Source organism: Drosophila miranda, chromosome XR (assembly GCF_003369915.1).
Source record: "Drosophila miranda strain MSH22 chromosome XR, D.miranda_PacBio2.1, whole genome shotgun sequence".
In the NCBI taxonomy this organism is placed as follows: domain Eukaryota; kingdom Metazoa; phylum Arthropoda; class Insecta; order Diptera; family Drosophilidae; genus Drosophila; species Drosophila miranda.
Window position 1 is genome coordinate 998,497 of NC_046674.1, and position 12,636 is coordinate 1,011,132.

General features: G+C 51.2%; 4 protein-coding genes and 1 non-coding gene across 5 annotated transcripts; 2 read left to right on the top strand and 3 right to left on the bottom strand.

Annotated features, from left to right (window-relative positions):
* Positions 1-1,154: 1,154 nt before the first annotated feature.
* Positions 1,155-4,324, bottom strand: LOC108151399 (trichohyalin). The gene is made up of 2 exons (XM_017279986.2): positions 2,833-4,324; positions 1,155-2,778 (listed from the first exon to the last, which is right to left on the bottom strand). Exons 1-2 carry the CDS (start codon positions 4,239-4,241, stop codon positions 1,284-1,286), a joined length of 2,904 nt encoding a protein of 967 aa, XP_017135475.1. The 5' UTR covers positions 4,242-4,324; the 3' UTR covers positions 1,155-1,283.
* A 62-nt stretch (positions 4,325-4,386) lies between these two features.
* On the top strand, positions 4,387-6,194 carry LOC108151401 (spliceosome-associated protein CWC27 homolog). Its single transcript, XM_017279989.2, has 4 exons — positions 4,387-5,057; positions 5,124-5,510; positions 5,570-5,776; positions 5,839-6,194. The coding sequence occupies exons 1-4, from the start codon at positions 4,471-4,473 to the stop codon at positions 6,167-6,169; spliced, it is 1,512 nt and encodes a 503-aa protein (XP_017135478.1). The 5' UTR covers positions 4,387-4,470; the 3' UTR covers positions 6,170-6,194.
* Positions 6,195-6,237: 43 nt separating this feature from the next.
* Positions 6,238-9,632, top strand: LOC108151400 (kinesin-like protein Klp68D). Its single transcript, XM_017279987.2, has 3 exons — positions 6,238-6,346; positions 6,515-7,275; positions 7,339-9,632. The coding sequence occupies exons 2-3, from the start codon at positions 6,611-6,613 to the stop codon at positions 9,065-9,067; spliced, it is 2,394 nt and encodes a 797-aa protein (XP_017135476.1). The 5' UTR covers positions 6,238-6,346; positions 6,515-6,610; the 3' UTR covers positions 9,068-9,632.
* A 229-nt stretch (positions 9,633-9,861) lies between these two features.
* Positions 9,862-11,796, bottom strand: LOC108151403 (2-amino-3-ketobutyrate coenzyme A ligase, mitochondrial). The gene is made up of 4 exons (XM_017279991.2): positions 11,579-11,796; positions 11,094-11,290; positions 10,174-11,035; positions 9,862-10,113 (listed from the first exon to the last, which is right to left on the bottom strand). Exons 1-4 carry the CDS (start codon positions 11,613-11,615, stop codon positions 9,956-9,958), a joined length of 1,254 nt encoding a protein of 417 aa, XP_017135480.1. The 5' UTR covers positions 11,616-11,796; the 3' UTR covers positions 9,862-9,955.
* Positions 11,797-12,303: 507 nt separating this feature from the next.
* Positions 12,304-12,375, bottom strand: Trnaq-uug. The gene has a single exon. It is a non-coding gene; the product is annotated as a tRNA-Gln (tRNA).
* Positions 12,376-12,636: the final 261 nt, after the last annotated feature.

Genomic DNA, 12,636 nt, shown 5'->3' on the forward strand with positions numbered 1-12,636 from the left:
CCACACGACAAAGAGTGCGTGCGAGAGAGACAGAAAATCAGTCTGAGCGTGACGTCGGGCGCTGCGTGGCCACTGCAAATTGATTTCTTGCTTTTGGCTACAAAAATGATCCGATCTGATCCAGATTCAGGAATCTGATAGATATGGTCATTATCTATGATTCTGCGTTTTTAGTTTTCTCGAATGTGCAATATTGTGGATGCAACAGATTTTCGTCCTTTGTGGGGGCGGAAGGGGGTGGAGCGAAATTCTGAGATATACGTTTTATAGTGAGATCTAACAGAAGTGCGGATACCAAATTTGGTTACTCTAGCCTTAATTGTCTCTGAGATTTGTGGATGCCCCAGATTTTCGTCCTTTGCGGGGGCGGAAGGGGGTGTGGCGAAATTTGGACACGAAACGGTCAAGGTCCGATATCACAGGAGTGTGGATACCAAATTTGTTTGCTCTGGATCTTATAGGTTCTGAGATCCTTGAACTCATATTTTGCAATTGGCAAAGCCGACCATGAAACCTGTGTGTTAGAGAGAGACAGAGCGAGAAAGAATGAAATTGTTTTCTTGATTCTGGCTATAATAATTATACGATCTGGTTGAGATTTTACACTCTAGAACATATAGTCATCCTCTACGATTCTGCGTTTTTGGTTTTATCGTATCTCTAAAAATGTGGATGCCACAGATTTTCGTCCTTTGTGGGGGCGGAAGTGGGCGGGGCGAAGTTTTGAAATATTTTTGTAGCAGTGACATATCACAGATGTCTGGATCCAAAACATCGTTGCTCTAGCTCTTATAGTCTTTGAGCACTAGGCGCTGAAGGGGACGGACGGACGGACGGACGGACGGACGGACGGACGGACAGACGGACAGACAGACAGGGCTCAATCGACTCGGCTATTGATGCTGATCAAGAATATATATACTTTATGGGGTCGGAAACGATTCCTTCTGGACGTTACACACATCCACTTTTACCCCAAATATCTAATATACCCCAATACTCATTTTGAGTATCGGGTATAAAAAAAACTAGTAACTTTTGGCCACCAAGCAGAGGGCCTTCAGGAGGCCGGGCTGCAGCACTTGCAAAATCGTAGAGACGACGTGCCACCAGTAGCTGAAAAAAGTAAAGTATATTGTTTTCCATGACGCCACACAATTTTAATAAACTTAATTATAAAATACTGACAAATGCATATTTCCAGGTAGTTTTTGAATGGAAATTACCGTTCCATTCATAATTCATTGGGTTTGTTTATACTTTAGGCTTGTATAGAATAGGAATTACAAGCCCGTACTGAATCCATTATTAAATTTCGATAGCAAGGCTTCCAGGTCTGGATCCATTATTTTGCCATTATCCATGGCCACCTTGGAATCGTCGTCGAGGCCACCTGTCAAGCCGTAATCGACATCGTCGGCTGACCCGGACACGTTGTACATCCGGCGATAGGAGGCTTGGATGTTGTCGTCAAGCATGCGGTCTACAATGTCGCTCTGTGCCTCGCCCGGCTCCGTTCCGGCAGCCATTTTGAGCATCATTTCGGCATTGCTGAGCGGCATGGGGGGTAGATGGAGATCCATGTTGGTCTGATTTTTCGATTTTCGGTCAATGCGTAGCGCCAACTCGGCACTCTCCGACCCCATCTTGCAGAGCGCGCATCTGCTCCGGAGGATCTGCTTCTTTAGGTTGTGCATCGCAATGCGGTCCTGGGCGAGGAGCATCCGCTCCTGGGACAACTGCGCCTCCTTTTCGCTCAGGTCGTGATGCCGCTTGCCCAGAAGCTGCAACTTGGCCTGCAGCAGTTGATCGGCTTCGCGTGCCTTCTGCTCTGCCATCTGAGCCCGACCTGTGGCCATCCGATACGCAGTCGTGGACTGCGCCAGCTCATCCTCTCTCAGGTTCAAATCGTTCTCCTTATCAGCAAGCAGGCGCTTCCGCGCCTCCAACTCACGCTGCAGCTTGTGGCAGCGATCCCGCTCCTGGTCGGCCCGCCTGATAGCCTCCCGCGCCACCTTTAGCTGGGCCTCCACCTCCACACGATCCTGGTCGAGGTTGCCGTGCTCCTGCAGCCTGTGCTTCATCTCCAGCTGCTGCCGCTCCACAGCCAGGTGGGTGCGCTCCTGCTGCAGTTCGTGGTGCAGCCGCTCCGTATCCGCCAGCTGGATGGCCTTGAGCTCCTGAACCCGCTTCTCGTCGCGCTCCATTTGCTCTCTGTGGAATTCCTTTTCGCGCTCGAGGGCCTTCCGCTCGGCCTCCAGGCTGGCCATGCGCTGTCGCAGCTGCCAGTTCTCCTCCGCCGAGTCCTTGGAGAGGCGACCCAGCTGCAGCTCCAGAGTGCTCACCAGCTCCATGAGTCGCCTCTTCTCCTCGTCGGCCGTGTCCTCGTTCATCTTTAAGCGGCGCTCCTGGTCGGCCAGGCGGTTCTCGCGCGCTTCCAGCAGTCGTTCCCTGTCCTGGCTGTTGCTCATCCCATCGCGCAGCTCCTGGAGGTTGTTCGAGGCAAGGCGGAGCGTTTCCAAGTAGTTTCCATGGTCCTGCACCGACGACAGTTCCACCATCTTGGCCTGCCGGATGCCCTCGAGATCCATCTCGTGGGAGTTGCGCAGCTTACGCACCTCATCCTCGTGGTCCTGCCTCAAGGTGGACATCTGCTCGACATAGTCGGCTTTCTGTTTCTCCAGTTTGTCGACAAAGTGCTGCCGCAAGTCGCTGTTTTCTGTCTTCAGTCGCTCCTCGACCGCGGCCAAGTGCTCCTCCAGGACTTTCAACTGCTTCCTGCAACCAAATAAAGCCATCAAAACGTAGACAGGGGATCATGTGGCTACTTACTTGTACGAGGACTCGATCATTTCGATTTCCTGCTCGTAGTTGACCTTCATGTTGGCCACTAGCTCCTCCAGGCGCAGCTTCTCCAGCAGATTTCGCTTCGACTCCGTCTCCAGCTGGAGCTGCTGCATCAGCTCTTGTTCCTTGTGCTCCTCTCTGCTTGCTGTTTGCTGTTCTGACTCCTGCTTTTCCAGCGCTGGCCTTTGGACAGGCGGCAGTCCCTCTAGCTGCTGGACGTGCGCGGGCTGCGCCATCATCAACTGGATGTGCATGCTGATGCGCTCCTGCTGCCCTTTGATGTGCTCCTCCATCTGCTGCTGGCGCTGCAGCTGTTGTTGGATCAGCGCCTGAAACTTTCGGTCCTGGGCCTCCTGGCGGCGCTGCATTTCCAGTAGGGTGCGCTCCTGGCTCTTCATTTGCGCTGCGATGACCAGTTGGCACTCCTGCTGCTGCAGCGCATTGAAGTTGGAGCCCGTCTCCAGGTTCAGGTTATTCAGCAGGAGGATACTCTGTGTGGCCGGGTTGACAGCAGGTCCTGTGGCGAGAGGTAGCTCTGACGTAAGGAACTGCTCTGCCTCGTCTGGGTCAGACATTCGCAGGATGTCTCCAGAATGCTTAGGAGCTGACGCTGCTGCTGCAGGTGCTTCAGGTGCTTCAGCAGGAGCAGCAATTTCCTTGGCAGCCTGCTGCTGAACGGAGTGCTGCTGAGTCGGAGTAGAGGGTCGCTCCTGTTCCACAGCTGCCACGGATGCTGCAGCGGCCTCTAGGCCAAGCCAGTCCGCTGTCGTTCCCCGCTTCTTGGACACCGGCGTGGACATCCCTGAAACTGTGGCGTTCGTGTCCTTGCCAAACAGCCCGAGAGGATCCGCATTGACGGTGGCCGATTGCGCAGAGCTACGCCGTCCAGTAGAGGTCTTGGGCCGCGCCTGCGAGTTTTCCGTGGTGGTGTCTGTCGACTGGCGGGATATGGACGGCTTCGCAGTAGCCGGACGCTTTGCGGCATCGCCGCCGCTCAATATCTCATCAAATATATTCTTTTTGGGCTCGGCGACGGCCAGCAAATCATCAAACAGATTTCTCTTCGATCCTCCGCTTTTGGGGCGCTTGGGGTCAAAACCCAGGTCATCATCGCCCGCGTCGTCGTCGAGGGAGAGGGAAGGCTTCTGTTTGACGATGCGCGGAGTGCTCGTGGCATTGGGTTTTCCCTTGGTGCCCTGGCCAGACGTGGAGGGGCTTTGTACGTCCGCCTCCGTTTCCTCCTGTATGCCAAAGAGATCTTCCAGTTTTCCTTTAGCCTTCGCGATTTTCGGCGGTTTCTTGTGGCCAGCACCAGCTGGGTTCTCGAAGAAGTTGTCGTTGTCCAAGCTGTTGTCGCTAAGCAGGTCCGCCAATGGGTCGTCGTTGAAATTCATTCTTAATTCACTCAGATATTCCCAATTGATTCTGAACAAAATTACGAAAATCAAAAGCAAAACGGTTGCCTAGAAACGCATCTGTCGATAATTATCGCCCCAAAATATCGATATTTTCTGGCACTGATATATTCGCATCGCTAAAAACAACGACAGTCCGTATTTTTTATGTCAGATTTGAGGTCTCGCCTTTTTGTTTTAGTTGTAATATAAGAATTGGTCGTCTGTAATGAGCAATATTTACATCCAGGAGCCGCCCACCTCGGGCAAGGTGCTGCTGAAGACCACAGTGGGCGACATCGACATCGAGCTCTGGGCCAGAGAGTGTCCAAAGGCATGCCGCAACTTCGTGCAACTATGCTTGGAGGGATACTACAACAACACTGTATTCCATCGCCTGGTGAAAGGATTCATAGTGCAGGGCGGCGACCCCAACGGCGATGGAACCGGAGGCGAGTCCATTTACGGGCAGCCGTTCAAGGACGAGTTTCATTCGAGACTGCGGTACACGCGCCGCGGCCTGATGGGAATGGCCAATTCGGGCAAAGATGACAATGCCTCGCAGTTCTTTTTCACGTTCGCAGAGACTCCCGAGCTCCAGATCAAGAACACACTCTTCGGCAAGGTCACAGGCGACACAATCTACAACATGCTCAAGCTGGAGGACGGCATAGTGGACCACCAGGAGAGGCCCATGCACGCGCATCGAATTCTGTCCACCGAGGTACTCACCAATCCCTTCGAAGATATTGTACCGCGAGCAATCGCCAAGGCCGAGAAAAGCAAAAAAGTCAAGAAACAACGACAGGGCGTAAAGTAAGTGTGCATCGGTTTCTTTTCTGATTGGTTTGACTTGGGTTTCAAATGATCCATTTGCTGCAGAAACTTTGGCCTGCTTTCGTTTGGAGAAGAGGCCGAAGGCGACGAGGTGGAGACAACCGTGTTCGTCAAGCAGAACGCCGGAAAGGCCAAATCGCTGCACGACGTCACAGATGATCCGAAGCTAAGCAAGGAACCAATTCAAGTGCCCAAACAGGAACGGGCTGATAGCGAGGAGCCCTTGCCGAATGACGACGAGGAAAGTGACAAGGCCACGTCTTCAACTGGCAACTTCTCCGACCTCATCAAGAAGAAACTATCAAAGACAGACAAGACAGATGCCCGGCCCAAGAAGATCACCAAGAGTGGCCTTGTGGAGAGTGATCCGGAGGAGGAGGACGTTCTAATGACCCGAGAGCAAGAACAAAAACTTAAGATCTCTAAAGAAAAGTACGCCTCATCAAGATACTAGGTCCTTGGGTACTTTCTAACCAATTTAACCTTTGCAGAACCAAGATTCGCGAAGAAATTGCTTCTCTTAAGAAGCAATATCAGATGGACAAGATCAGCAAGGACAAGCTGGCCAATGGCCCGGAGAAGACTCAGAAAGAGTCACACATTAAGGGCGGCAGTGAAAATCATTATATCAATGACTTTATTGAGTCGAAGGAGATATACACTGCCAAAGGAAAGCTCCAGCCAAAAGGACAGTCCAGGTGGGATCAGTTCTTGTTATGTTTTTGCCCCTCTTTCATTCGTCTGGTGTTTTTGTTATCAGGGAGGAATTCACACTAAAGTTGTTGGCCAAATTCCGTACCAAAGTGGCCGGCTTGAAGCACAAGGAGGGCTCTGAGGACGACGAAGCAGTTGCAGATGCCGAACCAATGGAGTTCGACAACGGAACAGTTGAGAAAGAGATAGTTGGAGACGACTGGCTGTCGCACACGTTAAATTTCAACAGCACAGCTCCCGTCCTGGCAAAGGATGCGAACAGCAAGGGCGACGATTGGTACGATGCCTACGACCCTCGCAACCCCCTCAATAAGCGCAAGCGCGGGGCCAACAACACCAGCTCTCCTAGTAAATCGAACTTTAATAAAAAGAAGTAAAATAAATTATTCCTTAGAAACTATCGAGTACTTGTACCATTTGAATTGCGGTTATCGGAAACACACATCGAGAGGTATCGATACCTGGTGAATATCGTAATCGCCTGCCGACAGGCAGCAGCAGCTGAAACAAAAAAAAAACGTATTCAAGGTGAAGTAATTGGCTTAAAAATACAGGTAATTAAACCGTTGTTGCAACACCATTTCGCCCCATTGTCCCATAACAATAGGGAAGTGGCATTTTGAGCGAGTCTCAAGAGTACAAGTGCTTGGGGGACTAGGAATGTTTTCTTCAGGATGGAATTATTGATTTTATTCGTCATTTGTTTTCCGTCGTCGCCCCAGTGACTGCTTCCACTTTTGGCTAGAGTGCGTGGAGAGGGAGAAGCAGAGGCAAGGCTGCCTTAGTCACACGAGCACAAAAACACAACAGCTGTGGTTATGAGTGCGAAGAGCAGGCGCCCTGGCACCGCCAGCAGCCAGACACCCAACGAGTGCGTCCAGGTTGTGGTGCGATGCCGACCGATGAGCAATCGCGAGCGATCCGAGGGCTCGCCGGAAGTGGTCAACGTATATCCGAACAGGGGCGTGGTGGAGCTGCAGAATGTGGTGGACGCCAACAAGGAGCAGCGGAAGGTCTTCACATACGACGCGGCGTACGATGCCAGCGCCTCGCAGACGACCCTTTATCACGAGGTGGTCTTTCCCCTGGTTAGTTCGGTGCTGGAGGGATTCAACGGCTGCATATTCGCCTATGGGCAGACGGGCACTGGCAAGACCTTCACCATGGAGGGCGTGCGCGGCAATGACGACTTGATGGGCATCATTCCACGGACCTTTGAGCAGATCTGGCTGCACATCAATCGCACCGAGAACTTTCAGTTTCTGGTCGATGTCTCCTACCTGGAAATCTACATGGAGGAGCTGCGCGATCTGCTGAAGCCCAACTCGAAGCACCTGGAAGTGAGGGAGCGCGGCTCCGGCGTCTATGTGCCCAATCTGCATGCCATCAACTGCAAGAGTGTCGATGACATGATCCGTGTCATGAAGGTGGGCAACAAGAATCGCACCGTGGGATTCACCAACATGAACGAGCACAGTTCCCGGTGAGTATCGGCGTCAGAGTATGGGATAGACAGAGATAGAGTGATAAGTCTTTTCTTTCGTAGCTCACACGCCATTTTCATGATCAAGATCGAGATGTGCGACACGGAGACGAACACCATCAAGGTGGGCAAGCTGAATCTGATCGATCTGGCAGGCAGCGAGCGACAGTCGAAGACAGGCGCATCTGCCGAGCGGCTGAAGGAGGCGAGCAAAATCAATTTGGCCCTCTCCTCGCTGGGCAACGTGATCTCGGCTCTGGCCGAGAGCTCACCCCATGTACCGTACCGCGACTCGAAGCTGACGCGTCTGCTGCAGGATTCGCTGGGCGGCAACTCAAAGACGATTATGATTGCCAATATTGGGCCCTCGAACTACAACTACAATGAGACACTGACCACGCTGCGGTACGCCTCGCGGGCCAAGTCCATCCAGAACCAGCCGATCAAGAACGAGGATCCGCAGGACGCCAAGCTGAAAGAGTACCAGGAGGAGATCGAGCGCCTAAAGCGTTTGATTGCGCCGCAACAACAGCAGCGCAGCGAGAAGCAGGGGACAATCAAAAAGCAGCGCGTCAAGAAGCCCAAAAAGGAGCCCATATCTCAGGAGCTGATAGGCAGTGCCCTGCAGGCCTCATCCGCGGATCTGCAGGTGGACGAGGACAGGGACAGCGATGGCGATGGGGCAGAGTCCGAGTCGGACAAGGAAAATGAGGCCGAGGTGGCCAAGTCCAACGAAGAGCTAGAGCGTGAGCGCGTCAAGAACGCCAAGCTGGCTGCAAAGCTTGCCGAACTGGAAGGACAGCTGGTGCGCGGTGGCAAGAATCTGCTGGATACCTACAGCGAGCGTCAGATCGAGCTGGAGAAGAAGCTGGTGGAGATTGCGGAGCGCAAGAAGCGGGAGATCGAAATCCAACAGCAACTGGAGCTGCAGGAAGAAACCACCCTGGAAATTCGAGAGCGCAACGTCTCACTGGAGCAGGAAGTGGAGCTGAAGAAGCGCAAGCTGTCCAAGTGCTATGCCAAGTACCTGGCTCTGCAGCAGGAGCTCAATGACTGCAAGCACGACCACAACCAGGACCTGCGTGAGCTGGAGATGGCCCAGAACGAGCTCGTCAAGGAGCTGAAGCGCCAGCTGCTTATTATTGACAACTTTGTGCCCATCGAGGTGAAGCAGCGTCTTTACACACAGGCCAAATATGACGAGGAGCAGGAGGAATGGAAGTTTTCCTCCCTTCCTCTACCGCTGCCGCCGTCCGGAGGAGATGGAAGGCAGGGCAACAGGCGCCCCGTTTCCCATCCCCAGCGTCGACGGCCCACGTCCGAGCACGCCCTGCAGGAGGCCAAGTCCAATGCGCCCAGCTCTCTGCGCTTCAAGAGCGAGAATATAGTCAGCTACGAGCTGGAGATGCCATGCCGTACCACCCAGGAGTACCGAACGCCCAAGGTGTCCGCCTCGCTGCAGGCGGTGCTAGCCCAGGCCATGCAAACGGGCGGCGACGACATCGATATTGTGGACTCGCACACCAACTCGCTGCGCAGTCGCCTTGAGAACATCATCAACGCCAACTCCAGCTCCAATGGGGGACCTGGCTCTGGTGCTGGACCGCTGGCCGCCAACACCGCTGGCAGTGGCGTCGCCTCCATGCCCAATGTACGCAACATAAAGTCCAGCCGTGGTCTGCCCAGTGCCGGACCGGCTCTCGACTCCAACCGACGTCCGCCCACGGGTCGTATTCCGGCAAAGAAGCCGGCTTCGGCCTACCCGAAGGCACGCGGCCTCGTTAACAAGTAATCGACACGCGCCGCCATTAGACTCGAATCTAACCAATCTCATTCGAACAAGCACACTAACCAAAGTATTCATAGTCACACAAGGACGGCAACGTCATCGCAATATGTACAACCGATACGCCTAGCCCAATCTCCACATTTCCTCTCACATTTCTCACAAGCGCTTTGTAAAAGTTTCCTTATTGTTTGAAGACTCACCCACCCTCACAGATCTGTTGTATTATAGTCAGAGATGATGCCACATACTCGTAAGTATGCATCAGAGCAGGGTCAACGCTTTCCTTAATTAATTGTGTTTTTTGTTTTTTTTTGTCTTGTTTGTTAACGACTCTTATTATTTGTTACTGAATTATTTATGTATTAGGTGTGCGCATGCATGTGCTCACTCTCGCTTTAGTTTGCGGCGTTTTCTTGGCGCCTGCATTTACCGGCCTCGCGGCCAGTCATTCATTTACCGTGCAATCTACGCTTAAGTTCAACTGCTTATCCACAGTTTATCGTTTACTTAGTAAAGGATCCTTAGTTAATCGTACGAACCAAATAAAGCCACACCATAAACACTGCGACAGGTTTTTGTTTCTTAATATCGGGCTTTCAATATCCGTACCATGACCATGAATGCTGTGGATTCAGGCAGGGCTGCAATTAGTACTTAAGAAGTCGGTTAGACGGTTAATTTCAGGAATAATTCGCTCTGCGAAGCGGAAGGAACAATGGTGTAAAGTTTCCACTCGAGCCAATAGGAACTATGATGCCCATCTGTATCACCTCTGATCAATCATCAAAGGAAATCAATCACAATTTAATATTTATTAGATTCTTTAGATAAATGCAAGCAGTTTCTTTGGTTTAAATGCAAGATACTCAACATGGCCGTTTGGGTTCTGTCCTACTGGATCACCTTTAGAGAGCCACCGACCTCTATGAAGGCGTCAATGGCCCGGTCGATTTCAGCCTCTGTATGGGCAGCGGAGATTTGAACGCGAATCCTCGCCTTGCCCTGGGGCACCACCGGATAACTGAATCCAATCACGTAGATGCCGCGAGCTAGAATAGGAATTGCAATGAGTGGATGGAAAAGAGATCCTTAGGAGCTGATGGACTTACTTAGCATTTGATCGGCAAAATTGGACGCTAGCCGGGCATCGCCCAGCATCACGGGACAAATGGGATGGTTCTCTCCGGCTATGGTGAAGCCAGCCTTGGTCATGGCTGTCCGGAAGCGCTGCGTGTTGCTCTGGACGCGCTGCGTGAGTTCGCTGGAGGCAAGCAGCATGTCCATAACCTTCAGTCCAACTGCCACGACGGCAGGCGGTAGGGTGTTGGAGAACAGGTACGGCCTGGACTTTTGGCGCAAAAAGGAGATGAGCTCCGAGGGCCCGGTGGTGTAACCTCCAGAGGCGCCCCCCAAAGCCTTGCCCAGCGTCGAGTTGATGATGTCTACCTCGCCCATGACATTGTCGTACTCCTCGGTGCCGCGTCCGGTGGCGCCAAAGAAGCCGGTGGCGTGGCACTCGTCCACGAAAACCAAGGCATTGTACTTCTTGGCCAGATCGACAATCCGCGCCAACGGGGCTATATTTCCGTCCATCGAGAAGACGCCATCGGTTGCAATTAACTTGAGACGTCCGTCGCTCTCCCGCAGCTGCCGCTCCAGATCGGCCAGGTCGCGGTGCTTGTATCGCTGCTTCTTGGCCTTGCACAGGCGAATGCCGTCAATGATCGATGCATGGTTCAGTTCGTCCGAGAAGACAGCGTCCTCCGGCGTGAGTATGGCCTCGAAAATGCCAGCGTTGGCGTCGAAGCACGAGGCATAGAGAATGGTGTCCTCACGGCCGTGGAACTGAGCAATCTTTCGCTCCAGCTGCTTGTGGATGTCCTGAGTGCCGCAAATAAAGCGAACCGAGCTCAGACCGGCTCCGTACTTCTCCAGCAGCTTCCGGCTGTACTCCACGATCTCTGGGTTGTTCTACCAGCGAAGAATACTTGTTAGTAGCGGAATAATATATCATCATCTAAGGACTTACCGCCAGTCCCAGATAATTGTTGGCACAGAAGTTTAGTATCCGCTTGTCGCTGCCCTGAACCGTGATTTGGGTACTCTGCGACGACGTGATGATCCGCTCAGCCTTGAATGTGCCCGCCTCCTTGATCCCGGCCAGCTGGGAGCCAAGTATTTCGCGCAGTTGTGTCTGTGCTGCGGCGCTGTAGTGACGTCCGCCTGCTGTGCAGAATCGGGAAATAAATTTCATAATAATATTAATTTCTTATTCACAATTAATCAGGTCTTTTAAAGAAAATACAGATCGGTCGGGAAACCAATTTGATTGAGAGTGTAATCTCAATATTACATGGAAAAACTGTCGATTACCAGATTACGAATATACTCGTATATTGTATATGTATGTTTGCCAATAATACAATTTATTAATGATCATACGATATGTACATACATACATACATACATACTCGTATAATCGTGTATACAATGTGTACAATGTTGACGGCTTACCTCCTTTTAAGAGAAATATTTTCGAGAAAGTTGACATAACGTCGCTTTTCTTTAGTGTTTTTGCGCGAAGACGTTGTCTTTTTATAGAGGACTGACTGACTGACTGGCTGGCTGGCTGGTGTCCAGATCCGAACGGTGTCTGGCACTTTACTAAGCGACGGCACACAGCAAATCAGCAAAGCAGCGAAACAGCCACGAAACCAGCGCCTTCCCCGTGTTGGGGGCTCGTACTGCATCGCCAGCCAGCGGCAGCCCAGCAGCTGATTTTCCTTATTAATGTATTTATAAATAGCTGAATACCCGAACACATAGCGGCCTGCCTGACGACTACAACTCAATTGATTTAATTTACGCTCAACATGGTTGTCATGGCGCTGGTTCCACATTGGATACACGCACCCATATAGTACAATGTACCCACTTTATTGAATGAATGAATCAAAAACATATTATATCCAAGGTCAGACCCTATTAGGCTTTACTTGCCGCTGAATTGAATCTAATTTCCCACATTATCTGCTCTCAATAGAGTCCCAAGCGCTGATAACGCTGAATAAATATAATTGTACATCAATGTTATGCGAAAACACATCATGATTTGTATTAACTTTGGTTTAGCGCAGCTTTATGTATGATATTTCCCAAAATATTGAATGGCAAACTGCAAAAATATGTGGAAAATATGGTAACATTTAAAAAAGAAAACAAAATTGTGACTAGTCGTCAGGTTCTACCGAGATTTGAACTCGGATCGCTGGATTCAAAGTCCAGAGTGCTAACCATTACACCATAGAACCCCTAAAATATTGGTGTCAAAATAATCAAATGCAAATATGATACGATCTGAGGCTTCAAATTCGAATATTGGCTAATATTATCTTCAGGAATTAGTCTATTTGCTCTTCTAGGCTTAAGTTAGTTTCATGGGTCCGAAATGGGCAGATCTATCAGCCTGATGAACAGATCTTTGTTTCTAGGATTGACCGACTGGGATATATAATGGTTCAGATATTAACAAATGCACCACAATTGTGATAACAGGCACACACATATTCATA